The 27,434-nt window shown below is 44.4% G+C and overlaps 1 protein-coding gene across 1 annotated transcript in view; it reads right to left on the bottom strand.

Moving 5' to 3' along the window:
- Nucleotides 1-7,289: 7,289 nt before the first annotated feature.
- Nucleotides 7,290-27,434, bottom strand: part of LOC139544027 (matrix metalloproteinase-17-like) — a 100,570-nt gene continuing 80,425 nt past the window's right edge. Inside the window, exons 6-10 of the mRNA XM_071350699.1 lie at nt 22,607-22,709; nt 20,971-21,053; nt 17,589-17,741; nt 13,411-13,668; nt 7,290-10,017 (exon numbers count right to left, since the gene is read on the bottom strand). Of these exons, the coding sequence (XP_071206800.1) occupies nt 9,689-10,017; nt 13,411-13,668; nt 17,589-17,741; nt 20,971-21,053; nt 22,607-22,709 (926 nt within the window). The 3' untranslated portion in view covers nt 7,290-9,688. The remainder of the gene's footprint in view (nt 10,018-13,410; nt 13,669-17,588; nt 17,742-20,970; nt 21,054-22,606; nt 22,710-27,434) is intronic.

Genomic DNA, 27,434 nt, shown 5'->3' with positions numbered 1-27,434 from the left:
GACGCTATGTCAATTGTGCGTCGCCCCACGGACCTCCCGGTCGCGGCCGGCTGCGACAGAGCCTGGGCGCGAACCCAAAGACTCTGGTGGCGCAGCTAGCACTGCGAAGCAGTGCCCTAGACCACTGCGCCACCCGGGAGGCTGCTGGAGATAATTTTGATGGATAACACAAGAGGGCAACTGTAGGTGTACAAAGTTTCAGACTGATAACTTCCGGAATGGGCGAGCTACATGACATTTAGCATGAAGTCACCCAGGTGTCCCACACAAGTTGCCCAAATGTACCCAAGTGGCCGATTTGGTGAAATTACCTATAACTATATACAACAGTGCAAATAACTATATACAACATATCAAAAAGCAATTCTAACACACAAAAACATTTATAAAAATGTTGAAAAAAAATATTTGAAAAAAACGGAAAAAAAACGGGGGTAGACCCTTTGGAAGTCCTCTACACAATATTTTGCTGCCTGTGCCATGTCCCATAGCAGTCTCTTTCTGATGTAAAGCAGAAGCAAACTGAACAAGTGGTGCAGGTGATGGGGGACTTCATGCGACACAGAACACAACGACGCCTCCATGCTTTGCCCTTTTGGCCCTGAGGCACAGTCATGCCTGCAGTAATGAACTGTGGCATATGAACACATATGTGTGTGTTTGCTGTTCTACTCCATTACATTTGAATAAAAAATTTAAAATATATATATCTTACATACACATACATATACACACACAAACAAACAAACAAACAAACAAACAAACACACACACACACACACACACACACACACACACACACACACACACACACACACACACACACACACACACACACACACACACACACACACACACACACACACACACACACACACACACACACACACACACACTCAATCAATCAATCAATCAATCAATCAATCAATCAATCAATCAATCAATCAAACAAACAAACAAACAAACAAACAAACAAACAAACAAACAAACAAACAAACAAACAAACAAACAAACAAACAAACAAACAAACAAACAAACACACACACACACACACACACACACACACACACACACACACACACACACACACACACACACACACACACACACACACACACACACACACACACACACACACACACACACACACACACACACACACACACACACACACACACACACACAAACAAACAACACACACAGGTTATGGGTCGTACACATACATACACACAGACACACTATAGCCAATGTGTACTTTACACATTTCATCACACATTTCATTGCAAATTGCAAAAAAACAAATATATATATATTTATATTTCATAAAACGGCATTAGCACTTACCAGTCCAGAAGTACGTCCTGTCCTTGCAGAAACAGCTCCTCAATGTTTGGATCATAACTGTGTTCACTCAAAGATTCCTCAAACAAAAAATCTGATCACTTTCCCGATCAATCTCTTCTATAATCTGGTGCAAATCTGTATACTTAGACTTGGACTTTGCTTTCCCTGATTTATTCGCCATGATGTCTTCAATGAAATCGTTGAAAAAACACTTTCCAAAATACTACTTTCCAAAACACCGCTGTGCGTAACAAGCGTGACTGCAACTACTCTGTAGGTCAATGGCGAGAAAATGTTTGTTATTGTTGATCGCTCTTCTCAAACAAAAGCATGGCATTTGTTCTCTGTAATAGCTATTTTAAATCGGAAAACGTAGTTTGATTAAACAAACAAACAAACAAACAAACAAACAAACAAACAAACAATCAATCAATCAATCAAACGTAGTTTGATTACCAAGATTCTAATCTTTTGAAGGATGTAAGACACTTGCATTTTCAAGAATGTTTAATGTTACGACGTTGTATTTTTAGTTAGTCACTCTGAAATTTACCCGGATGTTGATCCCTGTACGGGGATCGCAGCCATTTAACTTAACTGAATAAAATAGAAAGGATATTTTTCCCATTACAAGTGCGAATGCGCAATTTGAAGTGGCTATGTTGAGTGTTTCCAAATTCTGTTACGTTACAGCCTTATTCTAAAATTGATTAAATTGTTGTTGTTTTTCTCATCAATCTACACACAATACCCCATAATGACAAAGCAAAAGCAGATTTACATTTACATATAATTACAAAATCTTTCAGACCCTTTACTCAGTACTTTGTTGAAGCACCTTTGGCAGTGATTACAGCCTCAAGTCTTCTTGGGTATGACACTACAAGCTTGGCACTCCTGTATTTGGGGAGTTTCTCCCATTCTTCTCTCCAGAGATGTTTGGTGGGGTTCAAGTCCGGTCTCTGGCTGGGCCCCTCTAGGACATTCAGAGACTTGCCGTGAAGCCACTCCTGCGTTGTCTTGGCTGTGTGCTTAGGGCTGTTGTCCTGTCGGAAGGTGAACCTTCACACCTAGTGTGAGGTCCTGAATACTCTGGAGCAGCTCCGTTCATCTTTCCCTCGATCCTGTCCCTGCTGCTGAAAAACATCCCCACAGCATTATGCTGCCACCACCATGCTTCACCGTAGGGATGGTGCCTGGTTTACTCCAGATGTGACACTTGGCATTCAGGCCAAAGAGTTCAATCTTGCTTTCATCAGACCAGAGAATCTTATTTCTCATGGTCTGAGAGTCCTTTAGGTACCTTTTGGCAAACTCCAAGCGGGCTGTCATTTGCCTATTTCTGAGGAGTGGCTTCCATCTGGTCCCTTTGCCATAAAGGTCTGATTGGTGGATTCCTGCAGAGGTGGTTGTCCTTCTGGAAGGTTCTCCAATCTCCACAGAGGAACTCTGGAGCTCTGTCAGAGTGAACATTGGGTTCTTGGTCACTTCCCGGACCAAGGCCCTTCTCCCCGAAATTGCTCAGTTTGGCTGGACGGCCAGCTCTAGGAAGAGTCTTGATGGTTCCAAACTCGGTTGGGTAGGCTGTGTGGAGTGTTCAGCCGACTGGATTTAGGACCGCGCGGACAACACAGAGCGGGCTGACAGGCTGTGTGAATGCAAAGCTTCTGGAAGGCTGGCTGGACCAGCACGGGAGAGTTGAGCATAGTTCAATGTGTATGTGTTGCGCTCTTTCACTGAGTCGTAAAAGCAAGCAGAGCAGAGACTGGCTACTCTTTAGTTGGCTGATGTAGCTGGCAAGGTAACTTCTGTTTAACTTAACAGAAAAAACTAAACTAGTGTTTATTCGCAGTGCTGAGCTAGTACTGTAACTGACATGTAACATTAGCTAATGTTTAATCCCCTCTCGACTGATTTGAATGAATAAGCTAAGGTATCCATGGCCGAGCAACCGCACACAAGCCTAAGATCACCATGCACAATGCCAAGCCAAATCAAATCAAATCAAATTTTATTTGTCACATACACATGGTTAGCAGGTGTTAATGCGAGTGTAGCGAAATGCTTGTGCTTCTAGTTCCGAAAATGCAGTAATAACCAACGAGTAATGTAACCTAACAATTCCACAACTACTACCTTATACACACAAGTGTAAAGGGATAAAGAATATGTACATAAAGATATATGAATGAGTGATGGTACAGAACGACATAGGCAAGATGCAGTAGATGGTATCGGGTACAGTATATACATATGAGATGAGTAATGTAGGGTATGTAAACATAAAGTGCATAGTTTAAAGTGGCTAGTGATACATGTATTACATAAAGATGGCAAGATGCAGTAGATGATATAGAGTACAGTATATACATATACATTATATTAAGTGGCATTGTTTAAAGTGGCTAGTGATACATTTTTGATCAATTTCCATCAATTTCCATTATTAAAGTGAGCTGGAGTTGAGTCAGTATGTTGGCAGCAGCCACTCAATGTTAGTGGTGGCTGTTTAACAGTCTGATGGCCTTGAGATAGAAGCTGTTTTTCAGTCTCTCGGTCCCTGCTTTGATGCACCTGTACTGACCTCGCCTTCTGGATGATAGCGGGGTGAACAGGCAGTGGCTCGGGTAGTTGTTGTCCTTGATGATCTTTATGGCCTTCCTGTGACATCGGGTGGTGTAGGTGTCCAGGAGGGCAGGTAGTTTGCCCCCAGTGATGCGTTGTGCAGACCTCACTACCCTCTGGAGAGCCTTACGGTTGTGGGCGGAGCAGTTGCCGTACCAGGCGGTGATACAGCCCGACAGGATGCTCTCGATTGTGCATCTGTAGAAGTTTGTGAGTGCTTTTGGTGACAAGCCGAATTTCTTCAGCCTCCTGAGGTTGAAGAGGCGCTGCTGCGCCTTCTTCACAACGCTGTCTGTGTGGGTGGACCAATTCAGTTTGTCCGTGATGTGTACGCCGAGGAACTTAAAACTTAGTACCCTCTCCACTACTGTCCCGTCGATGTGGATAGGGGGGTGCTCCCTCTGCTGTTTCCTGAAGTCCACAATCATCTCCTTTGTTTTGTTGACGTTGAGTGTGAGGTTATTTTCCTGACACCACACTCCGAGGGCCCTCACCTCCTGCCTGTAGGCCGTCTCGTCATTGTTGGTAATCAAGCCTACCACTGTAGTGTCGTCCGCAAACTTGATGATTTGAATTGGAGGCGTGCATGGCCACGCAGTCGTGGGTGAACAGGGAGTACAGGAGAGGGCTCAGAACGCACCCTTGTGGGGACCCAGTGTTGAGGATCAGCGGGGTGGAGATGTTGTTACCTACCCTCACCACCTGGGGGCGGCCCGTCAGGAAGTCCAGTACCCAGTTGCACAGGGCGGGGTCGAGATCCAGGGTCTCGAGCTTGATGACGAGTTTGGAGGGTACTATGGTGTTAAATGCTGAGCTGTAGTCGATGAACAGCATTCTCACATAGGTATTCTTCTTGTCCAGATGGGTTAGGGCAGTGTGCAGTGTGGTTGCGATTGTGTCGTCTGTGGACCTATTGGGGCGGTAAGCAAATTGGAGTGGGTCTAGGGTGTCAGGTAGGCTGGAGGTGATATGGTCCTTGACTAGTCTCTCAAAGCACTTCATGATGACGGAAGTGAGTGCTACGGGGCGGTAGACGTTTAGCTCAGTTACCTTAGCTTTCTTGGGAAGCCTTGGCTGGAGTGGTGTAAGCTTGCCGCCATTGGGCTTTGGAGCAGTGGAAATGTGTTCTCTGAAGTGATGAATCACACTTCACCATCTGGTAGTCCAACAGATGAATCTGGCTTTGGCGGATGTCAGGAGAAAGCTACCCGCCCCAATGCATAGCGCCCATTGTAAAGTGTGATGGAGGAATAATGGTCTGGGGCTGATTTTCATAGTTCTAGTGAAGGAAAATCTTAACTCTACAGCATACAATAACATTCTAGACGATTCTGTGCTTCCAACTTTGTGGCAACAGTTTGGGGAGGGCCATTTCCTGTCTCAGCATGACAATGCCCCCGTTCACAAAGCGAGGGCCATACAGAAATGGCTTGTTGAGATCGGTGTGGAATAACTTAACTGCCCTGCACAAAGCGTTGACTGCAACCCCATCGAACACCTTTGGGATGAATTGGAACGCGGACTGCAAGCCAGGTCTAATCGCCCAAAATCAGTGCCCAACCTCAGCCTATCTCATATTACATATAAGGATTTACTATGTTGGCTATTGTATAATTGCACAATCCTGATTTTCATTCCGTTTTTTTTTTTTGGGGGGGGGGGGGGCTTTGGTTCATAAGCCTGTGCAAATGAATAAGCTCTAATATGTGTATGGATGTTTTTCAATGAATCATCACCTTAGAAAGGTGAGTTTTAAAAGTACTATAGGACTACTGTTTTGATGTGTGTTTGATGTGATTTTTGATTGCATTTGCATTGATGTCAGAGTGGTTAGAGGGACAATAGAGCCCCGAGTACCAGGCCATTAGGACCTGATGGAAGTTGGCAAGTTGGGTACTACCAAAGCATGTATGTACAGAGTGCATAAAAGGAGATTACAGTGACTCAATGGTCACATGGAATTTTACCGCGGTCATGACTCATGACTGCTGGTAATATGGTCACCGTAACAGCCCTATTCCTTCCTCCTCTGTGGATCCTTTTATTTTGAAGTGGCGTTGTGCTGCTTATGTTCTCCATGAAATGAGTCAGACCCACTGCAGCGTGCCCATCTCCCTACCTGGGCCTGTGGGCACTCATTAGTACCAGTGTGGCATGGAGGGAAAAAAATTCTGCTCTAAGCAGAAATGGATTAAGTGGCTTTTTTAAAACTAAATTGAACTACAAAACAGCATAAATCCAGACCCAGGAGTGCAATAAACACACACCACACCCACTGCTGCTTTTCTCTGGCTGCTCATTTCTTAACGTCTTAAACGTAACTTAATGTCATCGAAAATGTAATTACGTAATCCCCAAAAGTAATTCTTTATCATGAGAGGACCATAAACAATAAATAGTAATACATACTCCAAGAAATGAAAAAATCTCACCTTTGGGGTACTAATAGATATAAATTGCTGAGGTTTAGTCAGTTTTGAGGACACAAGCTCATAGTTAGTATATGATACAAACATGAGAATATTAAATATTTTATATGATGTTTTTCCTATTCAACAAACCTGTATGAATCAGGCTTGAAATTCTTTCTTTCTAAATATAGTATAATCAATTTATAAAACGACTAACTATAAGATTTTACCTTCCTAAATGTAAAATACATGTTTGTACAAGCCTACATCAAACACAGCCCTTATTTAAAGTGTTTCTAAAATAGTGGAAAAACGATTGGAACCATTTCCCTGTTTGACGCTAGGTTTTATGGGTATAATGACACCTCCACTGTGGGACTCTATTGTCATGCCATTCATCCGTCACCATCACCTTATGTTTCAGCATGTTAATGCCGTCCCCACGTCGCAAGGATCTATACACAATTCCTGGAAGCTAAAAATGTCCCAGTTCTTCCATGGCCTGCTTACTCACCAGACATGTCACCCATTGAGCATTTTTGGGATGCTCTGGATCAACGTGCATGACAGCGTGTTCCAGTTCCCGCCAATATCCAGTAACTTCGCACAGCCATTGAAGAGGAGTGGGACAACATTCCACAGGCCACAATCAACAGCCTGATCAACTCTATGCGAAGGAGATGTGCCATGCTACACGAGGCAAATGGTGGTCACACCAGATACTGACGGGTTTTCTGATACCTTTTTTTTTTGACGTATCTGTGACCAACAGATACATATCTGTATTCCCAGTCATGTGAAATCCGTAGATTAGAGCCTATTGAATTTATTTTAATAGATTGATTTTCTTATTTGAACTGTAACTAAGTAAAATCTTTGAAATTGTAAATTGTTGCATGTTGCGTTTATATTTTTGTTCAGGTTATATATTTAGTGTTTGAGAAAATTTGCATATTTTCTAAATGTCTCTCTTGAGCAAAACGTCTGCCTCCATCGCTATGAATGTCTCACAAAGCTCTAGCGTGCTAGGAACTTGCCTTTCATCTCATATTAATATTGTCAGTCTAGGACAAACAGAAAGTGTTTTTTGTTTAAAATCTATGATTTATTTTAGATTACTGGTTGTAAATCGATCTCTGAATGTGCTACAGTGACGAAACCACTTTCTCCTTTTGCGTTATGACGTAAGGATTCCAGGCATATCCGTTAGCGGCTGTAACATAGGGTTCAACCAGGAGTTGATGGACAGTTGGAAGAGCGAATTAAATGGTAGGAAGGACATCCCAGCTTCAAGTGGTGTCAGATTTTACATCCTGCGTCACACAGGCAGAAGAGACATACTCCTGTGTCCCTGAGAATTAAGGCTACCACTCAATGCAAGCCATTTCAATCTAAAGTATGATGTCCACATAACGATTTATAAGCAAAAATGTTGGTTGGAACCGGTACCAGAACCACGCAGGTCCCCAAAACAGGGGACTTTACATCTAACAGGTTTTAATGCTGAAAAATCTGGCTACCAAGACAACTGTTTGTATCAATCCTCACGGCATGCATTGTTTGTGTGCGTGTCTGCTTCCTGAGTGTCTGCCTCACATTTCTTTATCCTTGAGTCAATAATGTCTGGAGTTTTATGGTCTCTATTTACTAAGTCAACATTGTTCAGTCTTCCTCTCAAAAGTCACTGATTCTTATGACAAAACATACATACGTATAATATATTATGTATACACATAATCCTGAATAAACAGATCTGAAACAAGGAATCAATGTAGAAGAAGATGTCTTATTACCAGGAGGAGAGCACATCTTGATTAGCATGGTTTTGGAGTGAGGAAACAATAACCTGCCTGTACATGGGAAACATGGCTCCCAACAACTCAAACCAGAAAGTAACTGCCAGCCTGTGACTGCAGCTGTCGCGTGTCCTGGGCTCCCTGTGACACAAAATCATTACACAACCCAGCACACACTCTCTCTCTTACCCCCTCTTTATTTTCCTACAAAAATATTTCACCTTAGAAAAGACGGCTTAAAATGTACATGTTTTTTTAAGGCAACTGCCATTGAACTTTTCAGCTCAAATATATCTGTATATATATATACACATATATTTTCAAATATATACAGATATATTTGAGCTGAAAAGTTCAATTTATATTCAATATATATATATATAGACTGTAAGTAAATATATCTTAGCAATATTAATAAATCCAGTTGTGTAGTGAGTGGGTGCACTCCTCTCAGCAGGCAGGTCTCTGGTGGATATCCATGTCCTGCCACTGCCCTGTACCCAGGCATCCCCTCTATCCTTACAGAAAGTTCATGTTAGGAGAGATGTCCACTGGAGAAGGAGAACGGTGTCCCTGGGTGACTGTTGGTTATTATAGACCGCTGATCACTGTGGTGACCACTGACCTGACCACAGACCAGACAAGACCAAGGCATTATGAAAACCACATCATGCACATCCCCGAGTAGGGCTCAACCACAATCCCTCTGTGTTTATTACAAAAATACGTCCTAATAATCAATACTAACAGGTTACCCTCTCTGATAACGGCAGGAGGTGCTACTGTTACTGAGCTGAGAAAAGAAAAAAAAGATACAGGTGCAAAGGTCACAAAAGGGCACGTGAGTGCAGTCAAGGAAGGACAGTCAGTGTCATTACAGGAAGTAGTGTTCATTCCATCCAGATAGTCCTGACATTAAAAACTCAGTATGAGAGCAAGCTGTCCAATGAGAGCGTAGTGTCCATCCGGCCAGACCAGACATTACCATTTGAGCGAGTGAGCAGAGACGGAACATTATTTCCCAGCTAGCTCAGTCCATAGAAACCGCACATGGAGTGGTCTGTGTATGTGCGAGGGTTCTTAAAGCACTTATAGTGATTGCAGGAACAAGGGGACAGGGCGTGCGGCATCCCAGAGTACCACTCTCTTGCTAGACTGCTTAGTCACAGAGGAACTATTTTGCTGTGAACTTATAACTATAATCAAATTGACAAACTATTTTCATTTGTCATGTTATCACATTTCTAATTCAATCCAATATCATAATTTTAACATAAATAGTTTAAAAGCATGTTGATCCATTGAATATAATAAATAACAAAACACAAAAAAACTAATTAACAACGAGGATCCCAATTCAGATAATGATAACAATAAGAGCTAATTCCTCCAGTCATCGTTTTGTCGGACGGTGAAGCTGGTCTGACAGTACCCCTTAAGCCACTTCCCCACTCTCATCAGATTGGCTGCTGTACTTCATGTCACAGAGTGAGGCTGCTCACCTCTACTTACATCATAGAGGGACGTAGGATTGTACCACTGAGAGAGTCATAAGAGGGGTGAGCAGCCAGAGGGGGGAGGGTGAGGGCCGGGCTCCCAGGGGTAAAGCAGAATCAGAAGTGCAGGAGCATACCTCGTAGCCATTTTCGGCATGGTCGGTGTGGTGCTGCCCATGTAGCCGCGTGTTAGCTGTGTTATTGGCCTCTGTGGCTGGGGAGTCCGACTGCATCTCTGTGCACACCAGCCAGTCCTTTCCTATGGGCCGTGGGTACCCAGCCTCCACCTCCATATCACTGCCAACCACGCGCCAGTACTCCTTCCCCTTGAAGAAGTATGAGGAATCTGAAGGAGAGGAAGAAGACAGAGGCTGCATGAGGACTACAAGGGGACTGTGATGATGATTGCTATTGCTATGGTAATACATCAATGTCGCTTGATTCTGTCGCACTGTTTTCCTACCAGGCTGCTCTCTCTATCCACCAGTTCGTTTTTTACACAAAATAAACTCTCCCTCTCTCGCATGTCATTTTTTTCCTCCCTTATCTCTGTCTTTCTCCCTCTCTCCATCCCTTCCTGTCTATCTGTCTCCTCCTTCCCAGCCGCTATCTCTCCCTCTCTCTCCCTCCCTCCCTAGCTCTCATCCTCCCTAGCACTATCTCTCCCTCTCTCCATCCCTGTCGCCACAGCTCTCTCTCTTCCTGAGGTGATGGAATAGGCCTGGAGAGAGAGCTCTCTGATGTGCTTCCAGTTCCCAGGCCCACAGGTCTGTGTGTGTGAGTGTGTGCTTCCACTCTGGTAGCTCAGGCTGTATGGGGACTCTTGCTTTTATACTTGGCTTGTGCTTACACACACACATCAATCAGCTCTGAGCAGGACCTCTGGAGCTGGAAGTGGTAAAGAGCCCGGACCCTGAATGAGAGTAGCGCTCATGTGAAGACTGGGCTCGTGCCATGTTTGTGTGTGTGTAATGCCTTTGTGTGTTACTGAAGAATTTTGATAAGCTATTTGATATGCGTGTGCTACGAAGCTACAGTGAAGGCTTGACTGTTTGTTTGTGTGTGTGTGGGCTTGAGTTTGTGTGAGACAGATGGAGAGGTGAGTATAATGCATGTGTGCTTTGGTGTGATATGATTTATGTAAATATTTCCCAATGTTTAAGGTGGTGAGTGTACTTTAATTGCAGTTAGATTGGCCCTCCATGATTAAGGGTCTTACTCTGAGATAGGCATGAATATGGAGCTCACTGCTGAGAATGCTGTGCATGAGCTGAGACATGATGCCCTAGCACCATCCTGCTCTCTCGCACGCACGCACGCACGCACACACACACTCACAAACATATCCCAGCTGCAGACGCTTGCTGCCATGACGACCCAACAATGAAAATACAGACTCAGCTCAGCTACTTTCGCTCTCCTTCCTGGACCAGCCAGCCCCATTCACCCAAACACTATGGTTTTCCCAAATGACACCCTATTATGCACTACTTCTGACCAGAGTAGAGCCCTATGAGCCCTGGTCTTTTGTAGCTCAGTTGGTAGAGCATGGCATTTGCAATGCCGGGATAATAGGTTCAAATCCACCCATACATAAAATGTATGCACACATGACTGTAAGTCGCTCTGGATAAAAGCGTCTGCTAAATAGCATTTATTATTATTATATTATAAGCAGGGGGGAGTGGAGAGAAAAAGTATCCAGTGTGGGCTAGTCTAGTGGATGTGGAACTAAACCTCCTGTCAGTACCCTAAGGGCAAGCATTAATAAAATACAGTGAGGTACTCCATTATTTGTGCGTTCTTTTTGACAAATGCTTGTTATTTTTGTGTTAGTGCAGTGTACTGTATGTGTAAGTATTTAGCTTGTATTGTGTGAGTGTTTAGAAGTGAGTGTCGTGTGTATATGGAGTGTGTATGTGAGAGTATATGTGTATGATTAGCTTGTTGATGTGTGTGTGTGTGTCACAGGAGGTTGGTGGCACCTTTATTGGGGAGGATGGGCTCGTGGTAAAGATTGGAGTGGAATTAATGGAATGGTATCAAATAGATCAAATGCATGGTTTCCATGGTTTCCATGTGTTTGATGCCATTCTATTTGCTCTGTTCTAGACATTATTATGAGCCGTCCTCCCCTCAGCAGCCTCCACTGGTGTGTTTCAAGTTTTATTAGTCATACGGGATTTGTATGGTATACATCATCCAATGAAATGCTTACTTGTAGGTTCCTTGTCGACAATAATAAATAATAAAAGATAAGAATAGAAAAGTAGTAGAATAGAATACACTTTTTATCATAAGTATAGTACAGGAAGGCACAATGTATAGTCCAATATTTACACATATATTAGGGAAGGAGGGGATGGGGGGGCAGTGTAAGAACTGAGCACTAAAATAAGTCTGGTAGAAGCAGCTGTGACGTGTGTAGCATGAATGTAAAATCAGCGACCAATTTATTAGGTACAATTTATTCGGCACCCTGTTCACGAAAATGGATCGCTCTTGCGGACAGTGATTCACGTGGCCGCGGCTTGCTATATAAAGCAGGCAGACAGGCAGAGGCATTCAGTTACTGTTCGATTGAACGTTAGAATGGGCAAAACGAATGACCTAAACGTCTTTGAGCGTGGTATGATCGTCAGTGCCAGGCGTGCCGGAGCCAGAGTTTACCAAGAATGGTGTGAGAAACAAAAAACATCCATTCAGCTGAAGTCCTGTGGCCGAAAACTACTCGTTGATGAGAGAGGTTAAAGGAGAATGGCAAGAATCGTGCAAGTGAAAAGGCGGGACACAACAGACAAATAAACGGTGCAGTACAACAGTGGTGTGCAGAACGGCATCTCTGAACGCACAACTCGTTGATCCTTGTCATGGATGGGCTATTGCAGAAGACGATCACAACAGGTTCCACTCCTATCAGCTAAAAACAAGAAGAAGCGGCTTCAGTAGGCAAGCGATCACCAACAATGTACAATTGAGGAGGGGAAAGTATTGCCTAGAACATGACAGCGAGTTCAGTTTACTTGAGTGGCCTGCGCAGTCCTCAGACCTCAACCCAATAGAGCATTTTTGGGATGAGAGAACAGGCTGTTCGCAGCATGAATGTACCGCCGTCCAATCTGCAGAAACTGAGTGATACCATCGCTTCAGCATGGACCAACATCCTTGTGGAAATTTTCAGTAGAATACCTCAAAGAATTCAGGCTGGTCTGAAGGCAAAGGGCGGTCCGACCCAGTCCTAGATGGGTGTACCTAATAAACTGAGAAGTGAGTGTATATGTCTGTCTGCATGAGTGAGTGTATGTGTGCTAAGGTGCGGAGAATCAGTGCAGGTGGTCAGTCCAGTTCAAGTGACTGCCCGACGGTAAGGGAGTGAACAGCTCATGACTGGGGTGTGTGGGTCCTTGATGATGCGGAGTCCTTTCCACACCGTTCCGATGGCGGGAGCACGTTCCCAGTGATGTACTGGGCCGTCTTCACCACCCGCTGGAGTGCCTTGCGGTCGTGGACGGAGCAATTCCCGTGCCAGGCCGCAATGCAACCAGTCAGGACTCTCTCGATGGTACAGCGGTAGTATTTGGAGAGGACCCAGGGCCGAATTTCTTCAGCCGCCTTAGGAGGTAGAGACGCTGTTGCGCCCTCTTGACAAGAGTGGTGGTGTTGTTAGTCCATGTCAAGTCCTCGGTGATGTGGACGCAGAGGAACTGTGTGTGTGTGTGTGCATTTGTCTAATACTCACCATCCGACCATCGCATGGCGTCGTCTAGTTGGGGAGGGACCCCCTTCCACAGTGTGCTGTCTTTGGGGTAGCCCAGATCCATACGCCGTAGATGGTCGTCATAGCGCCAGTAGTGGTTGTCCTTGAAGAAGTAGGTCTTGTCGTTGTGGAGCCACACGAAGGCTGCGTCCACGCCCTCCATGGGCAGGCCGAAGTCACTGATTGGCCGAGGATAACCCTCCTCCACGTTGTTGTCCTTGAATATCCAATACTTTAGTCCTGAGGAGGCGGGACAAAGGAACGTCAATCAACGAGAGATAACTGGATAAGTTGTTTACATTTTTTTCCCAATCACTTTGGTGCAATTTTCAGAAGTACGTGGTACATTTTCACAACTCTAATCACAAAAATCTAAACAGGTCATCAAAATGGCTCATGTTTCAAAACTCGAAGCACATTTTCAATAGACTGAATACAATAAATACATTCGCAAAGTCACTTGTTCACTGCACCAAATCACTCTTTCTAAGTACATGTATATGCTTTTCAAAATTCTATATTTACCTTACTTTTGATATGATTTTCTTGTCATTTGTTAACAATACAATAAACTATCACTTACAGTAATTAAACTGCTCAAAACTGATAACTACTGAACCAAAATGATGTATTGCCTAGTTAACGTATAGTTTGATTCTGCTGAACACTGTAAAATGATATATTTTCACCTCATAAATGTATCAATTTGACATTAATTTGTGTTGGAAGGTAAAACCATTCTTCTCCATCAGCCAGGGTGCTTCAGTAGGACAAAGTGGAAATAGCCACCATGTGCTACCATTTGGAATTATAGTGTAGTATACAATGCACTGATTTACCTGGGTTGTAGAAGGCCCTAAAAATTGTCAACGACTCCAGTCACACTAGTCATAGACTGTTCTCTCTGCTACCACACGGCAAGCAGTACCGGAGCATCAAGTCTAGGTCCAAAAGGCTTCTTAACAGCTTCTACCCCCAAGCCATAAGACTCCTGAACATCTAATCAAATGGCTACCCAGACTATTTGCATTGCCCCCCCACCCCCTCTTTTACACCGCTGCTACTCTCTGTTGTTATCATCTATGCATAGTCACTTTAATAACTCTACCTACATGTACATATTACCTCAACTAACCGGTGCCCCCGCACATTGACTCTGTACCGGTACCCCCCTGTACATAGTCTCGCTATTGTTATTTTCCTGCTGCTCTTTAATTACTTGTTATTTTTATTTCTTCTTATTATCCTTATTTTTTAAAACTGCATTGTTGGTTAGCGGCTCGTAAGTAAGCATTTCACTGTAAGGTGTACGCACACCTGTTGTATTCGGCGCATGTGACTAATACAATTTGATTTGATTTGCATATATTCCACTCATTATCTGAATTTCATTGTTGCACTGTAAGCTGATGAATTTCAAGCAGAGAGACAGGCGATTCTGTATCAGTTGACAAGTCACATAGAAAAGGTGATCTTGACAATGTTGCATGGGGAAGAAATGGCCTACAACACTGACTATGTTTTTACAATAGCCAACTGTTTTACAATACTAGGGGTATTGTAAAGCATGTCATGGTTTTTCCTATGTATGTATTGCATAAGAATAATGAAACTGTAAAAGTAGCCTTGGCTTGTGCGAGCCGCCACTCATCGGAGCAGAAGCCTATCTCCTGTTTCTGTTGGGCGAGGCTGTTTGATGTACAAGTACGCCCCCTGGACAGGACGCTAGTCTATCACAGGGCCTGACATTTCTCCACATGTTCACAACCTGCCATTGGATACAAATTATTTAAAAAATTGTTTATGTCAAGTTATAGCCAAATTCTGTACGGAAATCTACTATTCAGTTTTGAAATTTGTATCTTGTATTTTTAGCTATTGGATTTAATGGTAGTTAAAATGTCTAAATGGTGAGCTTAACATTATCTTATGTATTGGTGACTAAACAAAATGTTCTCATGGTATTTACCAGAAAACACTTGCATGAATGACTCAGGGGTGAAAGATGTGTGAAACCCCAATGAATGCCCAATCAAAGGTTCTGAACATAAGATAGGGGGCATTCACCACATACTTGTGAAAATAGCACCAAACCGAAGAAAAAAACAACTAATTTGATAACTCAGCTAGATGAAAGTGATTAAATGTGTTTTGTGGGTCCTGGGTGGCGCAGATCTGACGTGATAGGGAGCCCCATAGAACGGCGCACAATTGGCCATCCGGGATAGGGGAGGGTTTGACGGTGGTGCTTTCCTTGGCTCATCATGCTCTAGCAACTCCTTGTAGTTATTTGTATTTGTATTTATTATGGATCCCCATTAACTGCTGACTCTTCCTGGGGTCTGACAAAATTAAGGCAGTTATACAATTTTAAAAACATTACAATGCATTTATAACAGATTTCTGCTCTCAGGCCCCTACTCCACTACCACATAAAATCCATGTGTACGTGTGTATAGTGCGTCGGTTATCATGTGTGTGTATGCATGTCTCTGTGCCTATGTTTGTGTTGCTTCACAGTCCCCGCTGTTCCATAAGGTGTATTTGTATCTGTTTTTTAAATCTGATTCTACTGCTTTTATCAGTTACCTTATGTAGAATAGAGTTCCATGTTGTCATAGCTCTATGTAGTACTGTGCGTCTCCCATAGTCTGCGCCTCCCATAGTATGCATGGGTGTCTGAGCTGTGTGCTAGTCGTTTAAACAGACAACTCTGTTTTTTCAACATGTCAACACCTCTCACAAATACAAGTATTGACGAAGTCAATCTCTCCTCCACTTTGAGCCAGGAGAGATTGACATGCATATTATTAATGTTCACTCTCTGTGTACATCCAAGGGCCAGCCGTGCTGCCCTGTTCTGAGCCAATTGCAATTTGGTCCCTCTTTGTAGCACCTGACCACACGACTGAACAGTAGTCCAGGTGCGACAAAACTAGGGCCTGTAGGACCTACCTTGTTGATAGTGCTGTTAAGAAGGTAGAGCAGAGCTTTATTATGGACAGACTTCTCTCCCTTTTAGCTACTGTTGTATCAATATGTTTTGACCATGACAGTTTATAATCCAGGGTTACTCCAAGCAGTTTAGTCACCTCAACATGCTCAATTTCCACATTATTTATTACAATATTTAATTGAGGTTTATGGTTTAGTGAATGATTTGTTCCAAATACAATGCTTTTAGTTTTTTAAATATGTAGGACTAATTATGCCTTGACACCCATTCTGAAACTAACTGCAGCTCTTTGTGTTGCAGTCATTTCAGTTGCTGTAGTAGCTGACGTGTATAGTGTTGAGTCATCTGCATACATAGACACACTGGCTTTACTCAAAGATTGAAAAAAGTAAGTGGCCTAGATAGCTGCCCTGGGGAATTCCTGATTCTACCTGGATTCTGTTGGAGAGGCTGGATTATGTTGTGTCTGGGCCGGGCGTCTGTAAACTGACTCCGGTCATCAGTCGAAAGGTGTTTCCTCCGACACATTGGTGCGGCTGACATCCGGGTTAGAGAGCAATGTGATAAGAAATAGGTGGCCAGGTGAGTCATGTTTCAGAAAACACCTTTGCCTCTCCCGAGCACATTGAAGAGTTACAGAGATGAGCCAAGGGACCAAATTCAGGGAGAAAATGGGGTAAAAAAACAGGCTTGTGGCCATACCACCCTGAACACACCTGTTCAGGGTCGGACCTGGTTAGTACTGGGTCGGGAGACCGCCTGGAAATACCAGGTGCCGTAAACTCAAAAATATATAAAAAATACATGTGTTTTGTGATGAAAATATTCAATTGACCTTGAAATACAGACAGAGAAAGAAACATTTTTACTAAGAGGTGTAAGAGAGATGTCCTTGTTTTTGTGATTTTGTAAGGTTGATTGCATTTTTAAGCCCTCTATCATCCATAAAACCGTTATCAAAGTTCAAAGCCCATAATGACACATCACTTGATGGACCTCTTTTCACGTGTTTCTCAGAACACCTTCACATTTATTTGAACAGCCTTGACACTTCAGAATAATAGTCATAACAGTCTCCTCGAACAAATCAAAAACCTTCAAATTACATCACAACACTCCCTTTCATAGTTGATGTAACATAGTTGGTATATGGTTGACCTCCTTGCCACCACCACAACCATGGTTGGGTTTCTGGGTTGGGTACCTTTGAAGAAGACTATCTTATGGTCCCCAGGTCTCTCGTAGACAGCATCCACACTGTCTAGGTTGGTAGGCAGGCCTCTCCAGAACCTGTGGATCTGAGCCGGACGCAGAGACACCAGGTGCTTCTCCCGCGTCAGACGCCAGAAATACTTCCCTAGGAGGAGGAAGAGAGAGAAAGTAGGAAGAACATAAATGTAGGGAGAAAAAATAGGTAAAGGAGGACGGGTACAAAGTCATTCAAATCAAATCAAATTTTATTTGTCACATGCGCCAATTACAACAGGTGTAGACCTTACCCGTGAAATGCTTACTTACAAGCCCTTAACCAACAATGCAGTTTTAAGAAAATAGAGTTAAGAAAATATTTACTAAATAAACTAAAAAGAAAAAAAAAAGAAAAAAAAGTAACATAATAAAATAACAATAACGAGGCTATACAGGGGGTAGTAGCAGCAGTGTAAAAACAAAGGTGAGGGGGGATTGTCAATGACACCTCTGACACCGCCTAGTATAGATGTCCTGGATGGCAGGAAGCTTGGCCCCAGTGATTTACTGGGCCGTACTCACTACCCTCTGTAGCGCCTTACGGTCAGATGCCGAGCAGTTGCCATACCATGTGGTGATGCAACCAGTCAGGATGCTCTCGATGGAGTAGCTGTAAAACTTTTTGAGGACCTGGGGACCCATGCAAAATATTTTCAGGCGATGTCGTGCCCTCTTCACGACTGTCTTGGTGTGTTTGGACCATGATAGTTTGTTGGCGATGTAGACACCAAGGAACTTGAAACTCTCAACCCTCTACACTACAGCCCCGTCGATGTGAATGGGGGGGTGTTCGGCCCTCCTTTTCCTGTAGTGCACAATCAGCTACTTTTTCTTGCTCACATTGAGGGAGAGGTTGTTGTCCTGGCACCACTCTGCCAGTTCTCTGACCTCCTCCCTGTAGGCTATCTCATTGTTGTCGGTGATCAGGCCAACCACCGTCGTGTCGTCAGCAAACTTAATGGTGGTGTTGGAGTCGTGCTTGGCCATGCAGTCATGGGTGAACAATGAGTACAGGAGGGGACTAAGTACACACCCCTGAGGGGCCCCCGTGTTGAGGATCAGCGTGGCAGATGTGTTGTTGCCTACCCTCACCAACTGGGGGCGGCCAGTCAGGAAGTCCAGGATCCAGATGCAGATGGAGGTGTTTAGTTCCAGGGTCCTTAGCTTAGTGATGAGCTTTGTGGGCATTATGGTGCTGAACACTGAGTTGTAGTCAATGAACAGCATTCTCACATAGGTGTTCCTTTTGTCCAGGTGGGAAAGGGCAGTGTGATTGAGATTGCGTCATCTGTGGATCTGTTGCGGCGGTATGCGAACTGGAGTGGGTCTAGGGTTTCTGGTTTCTGTAGATGTGAGCCATGACCAGCCTTTCAAAGCACTTCATGGCTACTGACGTGCGTGTCACGGGGCGGTAATCATTTAGGCAGGTTACCTTCACTTTTTTGGGCACAGGGACTATGGTGGTCTGCTTGAAACGTAGGTATTACAGACTAGTCAGGGAGAGGTTGAAAATGTCAGTGAAGACACTTGCCACTTGGTCCGCTCATGCTCTAAGTACACGTCCTGGTAATCCATCTGGCCCCGTGGCCTGGTTAAGTGTTTGTGTGAATGTGGGTACACACTTGTGTATGTGTGGGAGTGTACTGTATGTGTGTACGCTAGTGAAAAGTGTGTGTTTGTATACATCCTGTGTGTCAATGTTTATTTGTGAGTGTGCTTGTTTACGCTGTTGTCCATATTCAAATGGTCCACAGGACAAACATGTGTGGATGCCGTAGAGGAGATTGTACCCGGTTAGGCACTCAACTGGCTGAACAAACCAAGCGAACACAGAGAGGCAGATTCAGCCTGGCTTCCAGTATCTGTGTTGGACAACTTTAGACTAAGTTTGTCTGAGTTGGGTCACAGCCTCTGTATTATTTAAGTGATAATGCCAGAGGAGCCAGTGTTTGGAGGATCTATTGGCACGGGTGTTGTTAGGCCCAAGACAAGGTCGAGGGCAGGCAAACCGTGCCAATATATCCTCCAAACACCGGTTTCAATGTCATTATCACTTTTATACAACGTGTTACCAACATATTCAAATAGTGATTGACATATTTTCATTAAAAATGTTATTTTGATAAATGTATTCATACTTTCATCCTTCCACAAGATATAGTCCCGACACAAATCTAGGGTTGCTACCCAAGCCGGCTGGTCATTCATTGTATAGGTTCGGTTGCCAGAGCAACAACCCAGTCGTTCAGTCTTTTTGTTCTGTATCTATGGACTCGACCCAGTCGTTTGTTCTAAATGTTTCATTGCCATACTGCCTGACAACGTTCTTATCCCTTGCTTGCTAGCTAGCCAACTACAGCTGACTTACAGTCACGTCAAACATTGCAGCCAGAATAACAGCAAAGTAGCTACATTTGCGTTTGTTTAAGCTGTTGTCTAGTGACATTTATTTGGATACATCCATAACAATGAGCTAATGAGGCACGATTTCACCTGGCATAGAAAATATTCTCTCTCGTCAGGACACTGTTGTTCAGAGGAGCTAGCCAACAACACAGCTAACACAATCACTTCAAACTGAAGCTGGAAAGACTGCAAACTAGCTGCACTTCGTTTCGTTTGACCTGTTTTCTATTGATAGTTCTTTGTATATATCCATAAAAATTATGCTGATTCATGATTTCGAATGGCTGAGAAAAGTTGCCTGTCTGTCTCATCCCGACAAGTTCATTACTATGGGACAGCTGGAGATTGAATTTGCATATTGAAACAATGTTGCAAATGTCGGAGACAGACAGCAAGGTTTATACAAAATGTTGTTGAAATCTAAATGCTGGTCTAAAAGAAATGTGAGATACTGGAGATCAAGTTCATAAATTGCCTGGCTGCGCAGTCAGATGGGACAGCGTAAATAGGCATTTCAACGTCATAGATTTAGCCGGTGGTAACTTGTGGAATAGACACCGGCTAGATTTAGGTTTTAACCAATCACCATTCAGGATTAGACCCACCCGTTGTATAATACTTTTTAATCTGCAGCTCTACAAGCTATTAACATTGTCCATAACATACAGACCAAATAAAACTTTTTATATTACCATGGAGATCTCTTGAGGTTAACAGATGTTAATTAAGAATCTATCTATAGTTTTACAGTCAACATTGGACCATGGGCCCCTCCAGGGTCTGTCTATCTGTCTGTCTGTCCGTTGAGTGTGAAGGTGTGTGTGGAACTCTGAGAGAGATGCTTGGCTGCCTTTTATATTGATCGCAGGCAACGCCACAAACTGTTCTCAACGCCACAAACTGTTCTCTCTCCCTCTGGCCCCTCTCTGTACCTTTAAAAAAGAAGGCTTCCCCGCGAATCTGGGCCACTGCATCAAAGTGACTGGTGCACCTGTCAGGGGAATCTCGTGCTGGCCTAAGAGAAGAAGAGAGAGAGAGGGGGGAATTAATTAAAGAAACTAAGACAGAATGTACACCAAACCACTTCTCTATCCCCAGTCACTATGCCAGTCTAAATCAATGTCTTCTCATCTTAAAACATTTTGCGCATGTCTCTGTTTGTGTTTATGTGTGCAGAGCGCTCATGCACACTATGCTTGTGTGTTTATCTACTGAGTGTATGTGTGTGTGTCACTTAAAAAAACAGGCCAAACATCCGGGGAGATGTTATCGTCCTGACGCAGGAGACCGAGGTCCTCACATGCATTATCCCAGTGCTAATGACTGACTTTAAGCGCCTGACGTGTTCGGGCTGCAAATGACGAGGCAATTACCACAACAGGGCTGCTTTTGTGAGACGCTACTCGCCTAGCTCCTTATTAACAAAGATCTCTATTCAGGGAGTATTAACAGAGGAGCTGCGCAGAGAGGACTATATTAGTGACCTTTGTCAGGCTAAATCCACCTTGTCCACACATCATCCTGCAAGATGGAGTGGCCGAGAAATTATAAGGGAAAGCTACAGAGAGGAGTGGGGAAAAATAACAAAAAAGAGGACAAAGTATCCACTTGCTACCAGTCAAGTATGAAAATCTATTATTTTCTTGGGGCTTCTGTTCTGACACTTGCTGTTGAGTGCTGTGTAGTCTGGTGTGTGAACACTGGCGACGTGGTGTGGTATAAACATACACATTTAATACTGAGCACACGGGGAAACAAGGACTGTTATCTCTCTCTGCGGCATTGTGACAATGTCCAAACTCGCTGAACTGCAGGACAGTCTGGAAACAGAGGGAGAGAGAATGGATGTATACGGGTGTGTGTGGATATACACTCAGTGGATCGTTTATTAGGTACACCCATCTAGTACCGGGTCAGACCCCCTTTGCATCCAGAACAGCCTGAATTCTCAGGGGAATGGCTAAACATTTTTTAGTTGAACCCGGTGTGGTCGTCTGCTGCAATAACCCATCCGTGACGAGAATAGATGAGTTGTGCATTCCGAGATGTTGTTCTGCACACCACTGTTGATCTGCGTAGTTATTTTCCTGCTTGTGGCCCGTCTGTTAGCTTGCACGATTCTTGCCATTCTCCTTCGACCTGACTGGATGTTGAACTGACTGGACGCTGACTGGATGTTTTTAGCTTGTCACACCATTTTCTGTAAACCCTAGACACTGTCGTGCGTGAAAGCCTAGGAGGCCATCCGTTTCTGAAATACCGGGAACCGGTACTGACAATCATACCATGCTCAAAGTCGCTTAGGTCACTCGTTTTGCCCATTCTAAAGTTCAATCAAACAGTAACTGAATGCCTCGATGATGCTCGTCTGCCTGCTTTATATAGCAAGCCACAGCCACCTGACTCACTGTCTGTAGGAGTGAACCATTTTCGTGAAAGGGGTGAAGTACCTAATAAACTGGCCTCTTAGTGTATGTGAGTGGGTGAGTGTATGTGCGTCAGCAGATGTATTATATGGAGTGTTAAGGTGTATGTGTGTGTGTGTGTGTTTGTGTGGGTGTGACTCACGGGACAGTAGATCTGTTCTCAGGGAGGTCCAGTAGTACAGGTGGGTCAGCGGTCTGGGAGGGGTCATCTGGCTGGGCCGTATGTGACACTGAATCGCTCACCCCTGGGAAGGACGAGAGGTCAAGGGTCAATTCAACTGTACTTAGAGACACAACCCCACATTCACATACACACATTCCAAGCATACAGCCCCACTCTACAGCGGCAGCATGATTCAACATGTTTTCTCCTCCCTTCCTTTCCCTGTCTCTATCTCACCTCTCTCTCTCTTTCCTTTCCCTGTCTCTATCTCACCTCTCTCTCTCTTTCCTTTCCCTGTCTCTATCTCACCTCTCTCTCTCTTTCCTTTCCCTGTCTCTATCTCACCTCTCTCTCTCTTTCCTTTCCCTGTCTCTATCTCACCTCTCTCTCTCTTTCCTTTCCCTGTCTCTATCTCACCTCTCTCTCTCTTTCCTTTCCCTGTCTCTATCTCACCCCTCTCTCTCTTTCCTTTCCCTGTCTCTATCTCACCTCTCTCTCTCTCTTTCCTTTCCCTGTCTCTATTTCACCTCTTTCTCTCTTTCCTTTCCCTGTCTCTATCTCACCTCTCTCTCTCTTTCCTTTCCCTGTCTCTATCTCACCTCTCTCTCTCTTTCCTTTCCCTGTCTCTATCTCACCTCTCTCTCTCTTTCCTTTCCTTCTATATTTCACCTCTCTCTTTCCTTTCCCTGTCTCTATCTCACCTCTCTCTCTCTTTCTTTTCCCTGTCTCTATCTCACCTCTCTCTCTCTTTCCTTTCCCTGTCTCTATTTCACCTCTCTCTCTCTTTCCTTTCCCTGTCTCTATCTCACATCTCTCTCTCTTTCCTTTCCCTGTCTCTATCTCACCTCTCTCTCTCTTTCCTTTCCCTGTCTCTATCTTACCTCTCTCTCTCTTTCCTTTCCCTGTCTCTATCTCACCTCTCTCTCTTTCCTTTCCCTGTCTCTATCTCACCCCTCTCTCTCTTTCCTTTCCCTGTCTCTATCTCACCCCTCTCTCTCTTTCCTTTCCCTGTCTCTATCTCACCTCTCTCTCTCTTTCCTTTCCCTCTCTATTTCACCTCTCTCTCTCTTTCCTTTCCCTGTCTCTATCTCACCTCTCTCTCTCTTTCCTTTCCCTGTCTCTATCTCACCTCTCTCTCTCTTTCCTTTCCCTGTCTCTATTTCACCTCTCTCTCTCGCTTTCCTTTCCCTGTCTCTATCTCACCTCTCTCTCTCCCTCCCTTCCTTTCCCTGTCTCTATCTCACCTCTCTCTCTCTTTCCTTTCCCTGTCTCTATCTCACCCCTCTCTCTCCTGCCTTTCCCTGTCTCTATCTCACCTCTCTCTCTTTCCTTTCCCTGTCTCTATCTCACCCCTCTCTCTCTTTCCTTTCCCTGTCTCTATCTCACCTCTCTCTCTCTTTCCTTTCCCTGTCTCTATCTCACCTCTCTCTCTTTCCTTTCCCTGTCTCTATCTCACCTCTCTCTTTCATTTCCCTGTCTCTATCTCACATCTCTCTCTTTCCTTTCCCTGTCTCTATTTCACCTCTCTCTCTCTTTCCTTTCCTTTCCCTGTCTCTATCTCACCTCTCTCTCTCTTTCCTTTCCCTGTCTCTATCTCACCCCTCTCTCTCTTTCCTTTCCCTGTCTCTATCTCACCTCTCTCTCTCTTTCCTTTCCCTGTCTCTATCTCACCTCTCTCTCTCTTTCCTTTCCCTGTCTCTATCTTACCTCTCTCTCTCTTTCCTTTCCCTGTCTCTATCTCACCTCTCTCTCTTTCCTTTCCCTGTCTCTATCTCACCCCTCTCTCTCTTTCCTTTCCCTGTCTCTATCTCACCTCTCTCTCTCTTTCCTTTCCCTGTCTCTATCTCACCTCTCTCTCTCTTTCCTTTCCCTCTCTATTTCACCTCTCTCTCTCTTTCCTTTCCCTGTCTCTATCTCACCTCTCTCTCTCTTTCCTTTCCCTGTCTCTATCTCACCTCTCTCTCTCTTTCCTTTCCCTGTCTCTATTTCACCTCTCTCTCTCTTTCCTTTCCCTGTCTCTATCTCACCTCTCTCTCTCCCTCCCTTCCTTTCCCTGTCTCTATCTCACCTCTCTCTCTCTTTCCTTTCCCTTTCCCTGTCTCTATCTCACCCCTCTCTCTCTTTCCTTTCCCTGTCTCTATCTTACCTCTCTCTCTCTTTCCTTTCCCTGTCTCTATCTCACCTCTCTCTCTTTCCTTCCCCTGTCTCTATCTCACCCCTCTCTCTCTTTCCTTTCCCTGTCTCTATCTCACCTCTCTCTCTCTTTCCTTTCCCTGTCTCTATCTCACCTCTCTCTCTCTTTCCTTTCCCTCTCTATTTCACCTCTCTCTCTCTTTCCTTTCCCTGTCTCTATCTCACCTCTCTCTCTCTTTCCTTTCCCGGTCTCTATCTCACCTCTCTCTCTCTTTCCTTTCCCTGTCTCTATTTCACCTCTCTCTCTCTTTCCTTTCCCTGTCTCTATCTCACCTCTCTCTCTCCCTCCCTTCCTTTCCCTGTCTCTATCTCACCTCTCTCTCTCTTTCCTTTCCCTTTCCCTGTCTCTATCTCACCCCTCTCTCTCCTGCCTTTCCCTGTCTCTATCTCACCTCGCTCTCTCATTCCTTTCCCTCCTCTATCTCACCTCTCTCTCTCTTTACTTTCCCTGTCTCTATCTCACCTCTCTCTCTCTTTCCTTTCCCTGTCTCTATCTCACCCCTCTCTCTCTTTCCTTTCCCTGTCTCTATCTCACCTCTCTCTCTCTTTCCTTTCCCTGTCTCTATCTCACCTCTCTCTCTTTCCTTTCCCTGTCTCTATCTCACCTCTCTCTCTCTTTCCTTTCCCTGTCTCTATCTCACCTCGCTCTCTCTTTCCTTTCCCTGTCTCTATCTCACCTCTCTCTCTTTCATTTCCCTGTCTCTATCTCACCTCTCTCTCTCTCTCTTTCCTTTCCCTGTCTCTATCTCACCTCTCTCTCCCTCCCTTCCTTTCCCTCTCTATTTCACCTCTCTCTCTCTTCTTTGTCCTACCTTGCCTGTTACCTCTCCAGTCTCTTCCCTTCTCCCCCAGCCACTTATCCCCTCACCTATCAGTCTTCCTGTCCTCCCTCCCTCTCTCTCTTCTCATCTCCCCTCACCTATCCGTCTTCGTCTCCTCCCTCTCTCAGTAGCATGGCACACAGTGATAAGCAGGGTCTGTGCCACAGGGATGACCAATTAAAGCATTCTCTCCACTCCCTCCCACATTAACCAGTACGCTAATTAAATCGATTATCACTGCATACAAACTAATCAATTCTGCTTCCTGTGCCGAGGCCTTGGGTTTCCTGCTCTACACCGCCATGTTGCACTAAGGGATGGGCGGACACGTCCCATTAGGAATCATGGGTAATTCTAGGAGACATTTGCATTGAGAGGTTTGAGGGGTGGTGGTGGGGCGGTCTGCGCCTGTAGATTAGACAGTTAATGTATACAGTACCTCTAGGATTTTCTGCACAGTGTATGTACATAGAAGGGATGGCAGAATGCCAGTCCATTGATGTATGTCTAGTATAAGTGAGATAGGTGTGTGGAGGGGCGGGTATAAAATAATCATAGAGGAGTAGCTAGGCAAGATGTGTTCTGATTTGTGGAGAGAAGGATAAGGATGACTGAAATAGTTTCAGGTTTAATTGTCACGTGTTCAAGTACAGTGAAATGCCTTTCTTGTAAGCTCTAACTCAGCAATGCAGTAATCAATGTCAATGTAGTACTATAAATAACATAAGGTAATAGGAAAGAAAGGTGGAGAGGAGAGTGGAGTGGAGCGGCAGATGACTGGAATATGCGAGATGGATAGAGGGGGTGGAGAGAGAGAGAAGGGGAGAGGTAGATAGATAGGCAGGTATATATACAGTGTATTTGGAAAGTATTCAGACTCTTTGACTTTATCCACATTTTGTTACGTTACAGCCTTATTCTAAAATGGATTAAATTGTCCCCCCCTCCTCGTCAATCTACACACAATACCCTATAATGGCAAAGCAAAAACAGGTTTTTCGAAATAACTGAAAATGCACAATTACATAAGTATTTAGACCCTTTACTCAGTCCTTTGTTGAAGCACCTTCGCCAGCGATTACAGCCTCAAGTCTTCTTGGGTATGACGCTACAAGCTTGGCACATCTGTATTAGGGGAGTTTCTCCCATTATTCTCTGCAGATCCTCTCAAGCTCTGTCAGGTTGGACGGGGAGTGGTGCTGCACAGCTATTTTCAGGTCTCTCCAGAGATGTTGAATCGGTTTCTAGTCCAGGCACAAATCTTGGGAAGGGTACCAAAACATTTCTGAAGCATTAAAGGTCCCCAATAACACAGTGGCCTCCATCATTCTTAAATGGAAGAAGTTTGGAACCACCAAGACTCTTCCTAGAGCTGGCCGCCAGGCAAAACTGAGCAATTGGGAGAGAAGGGCCTTGGTCAGGGAGGTGACCAAGAACCCAATTGTCACTCTGACAGAGCTCCAGAGTTCCTCTGTGGAGATGGGAGAACCTTCCAGAAGGACAACCATCTCTGCAGAACTTCACCAATCAGGTCTTTATGGTAGGTAGAGTGGCCAGACGAAAGCCACTCCTAAAAGGCACATTCAAGATTCTCTGGTCTGATGAAACCAAGATTGAACTCTTTGGCCTGAATGCCAAGCATCATGTCTGGAGGAAACCAGGCACCATCCCCACAGTGAAGAATGGTGGTGGCAGCATCATGCTGTGGGGATGTTTTTCAGCGGCAGGGACTGGGAGACTAGTAAGGATCAAGGGAAAGATGAACGGAGCAAAGTACAGAGCGCTTAGGACCT

Source organism: Salvelinus alpinus, chromosome 18 (assembly GCF_045679555.1).
Source record: "Salvelinus alpinus chromosome 18, SLU_Salpinus.1, whole genome shotgun sequence".
Classification (NCBI taxonomy): domain Eukaryota; kingdom Metazoa; phylum Chordata; class Actinopteri; order Salmoniformes; family Salmonidae; genus Salvelinus; species Salvelinus alpinus.
The sequence above is the reverse complement of the archived record's forward strand: the minus strand, read 5'-3'. Positions and strand labels throughout refer to the sequence as shown.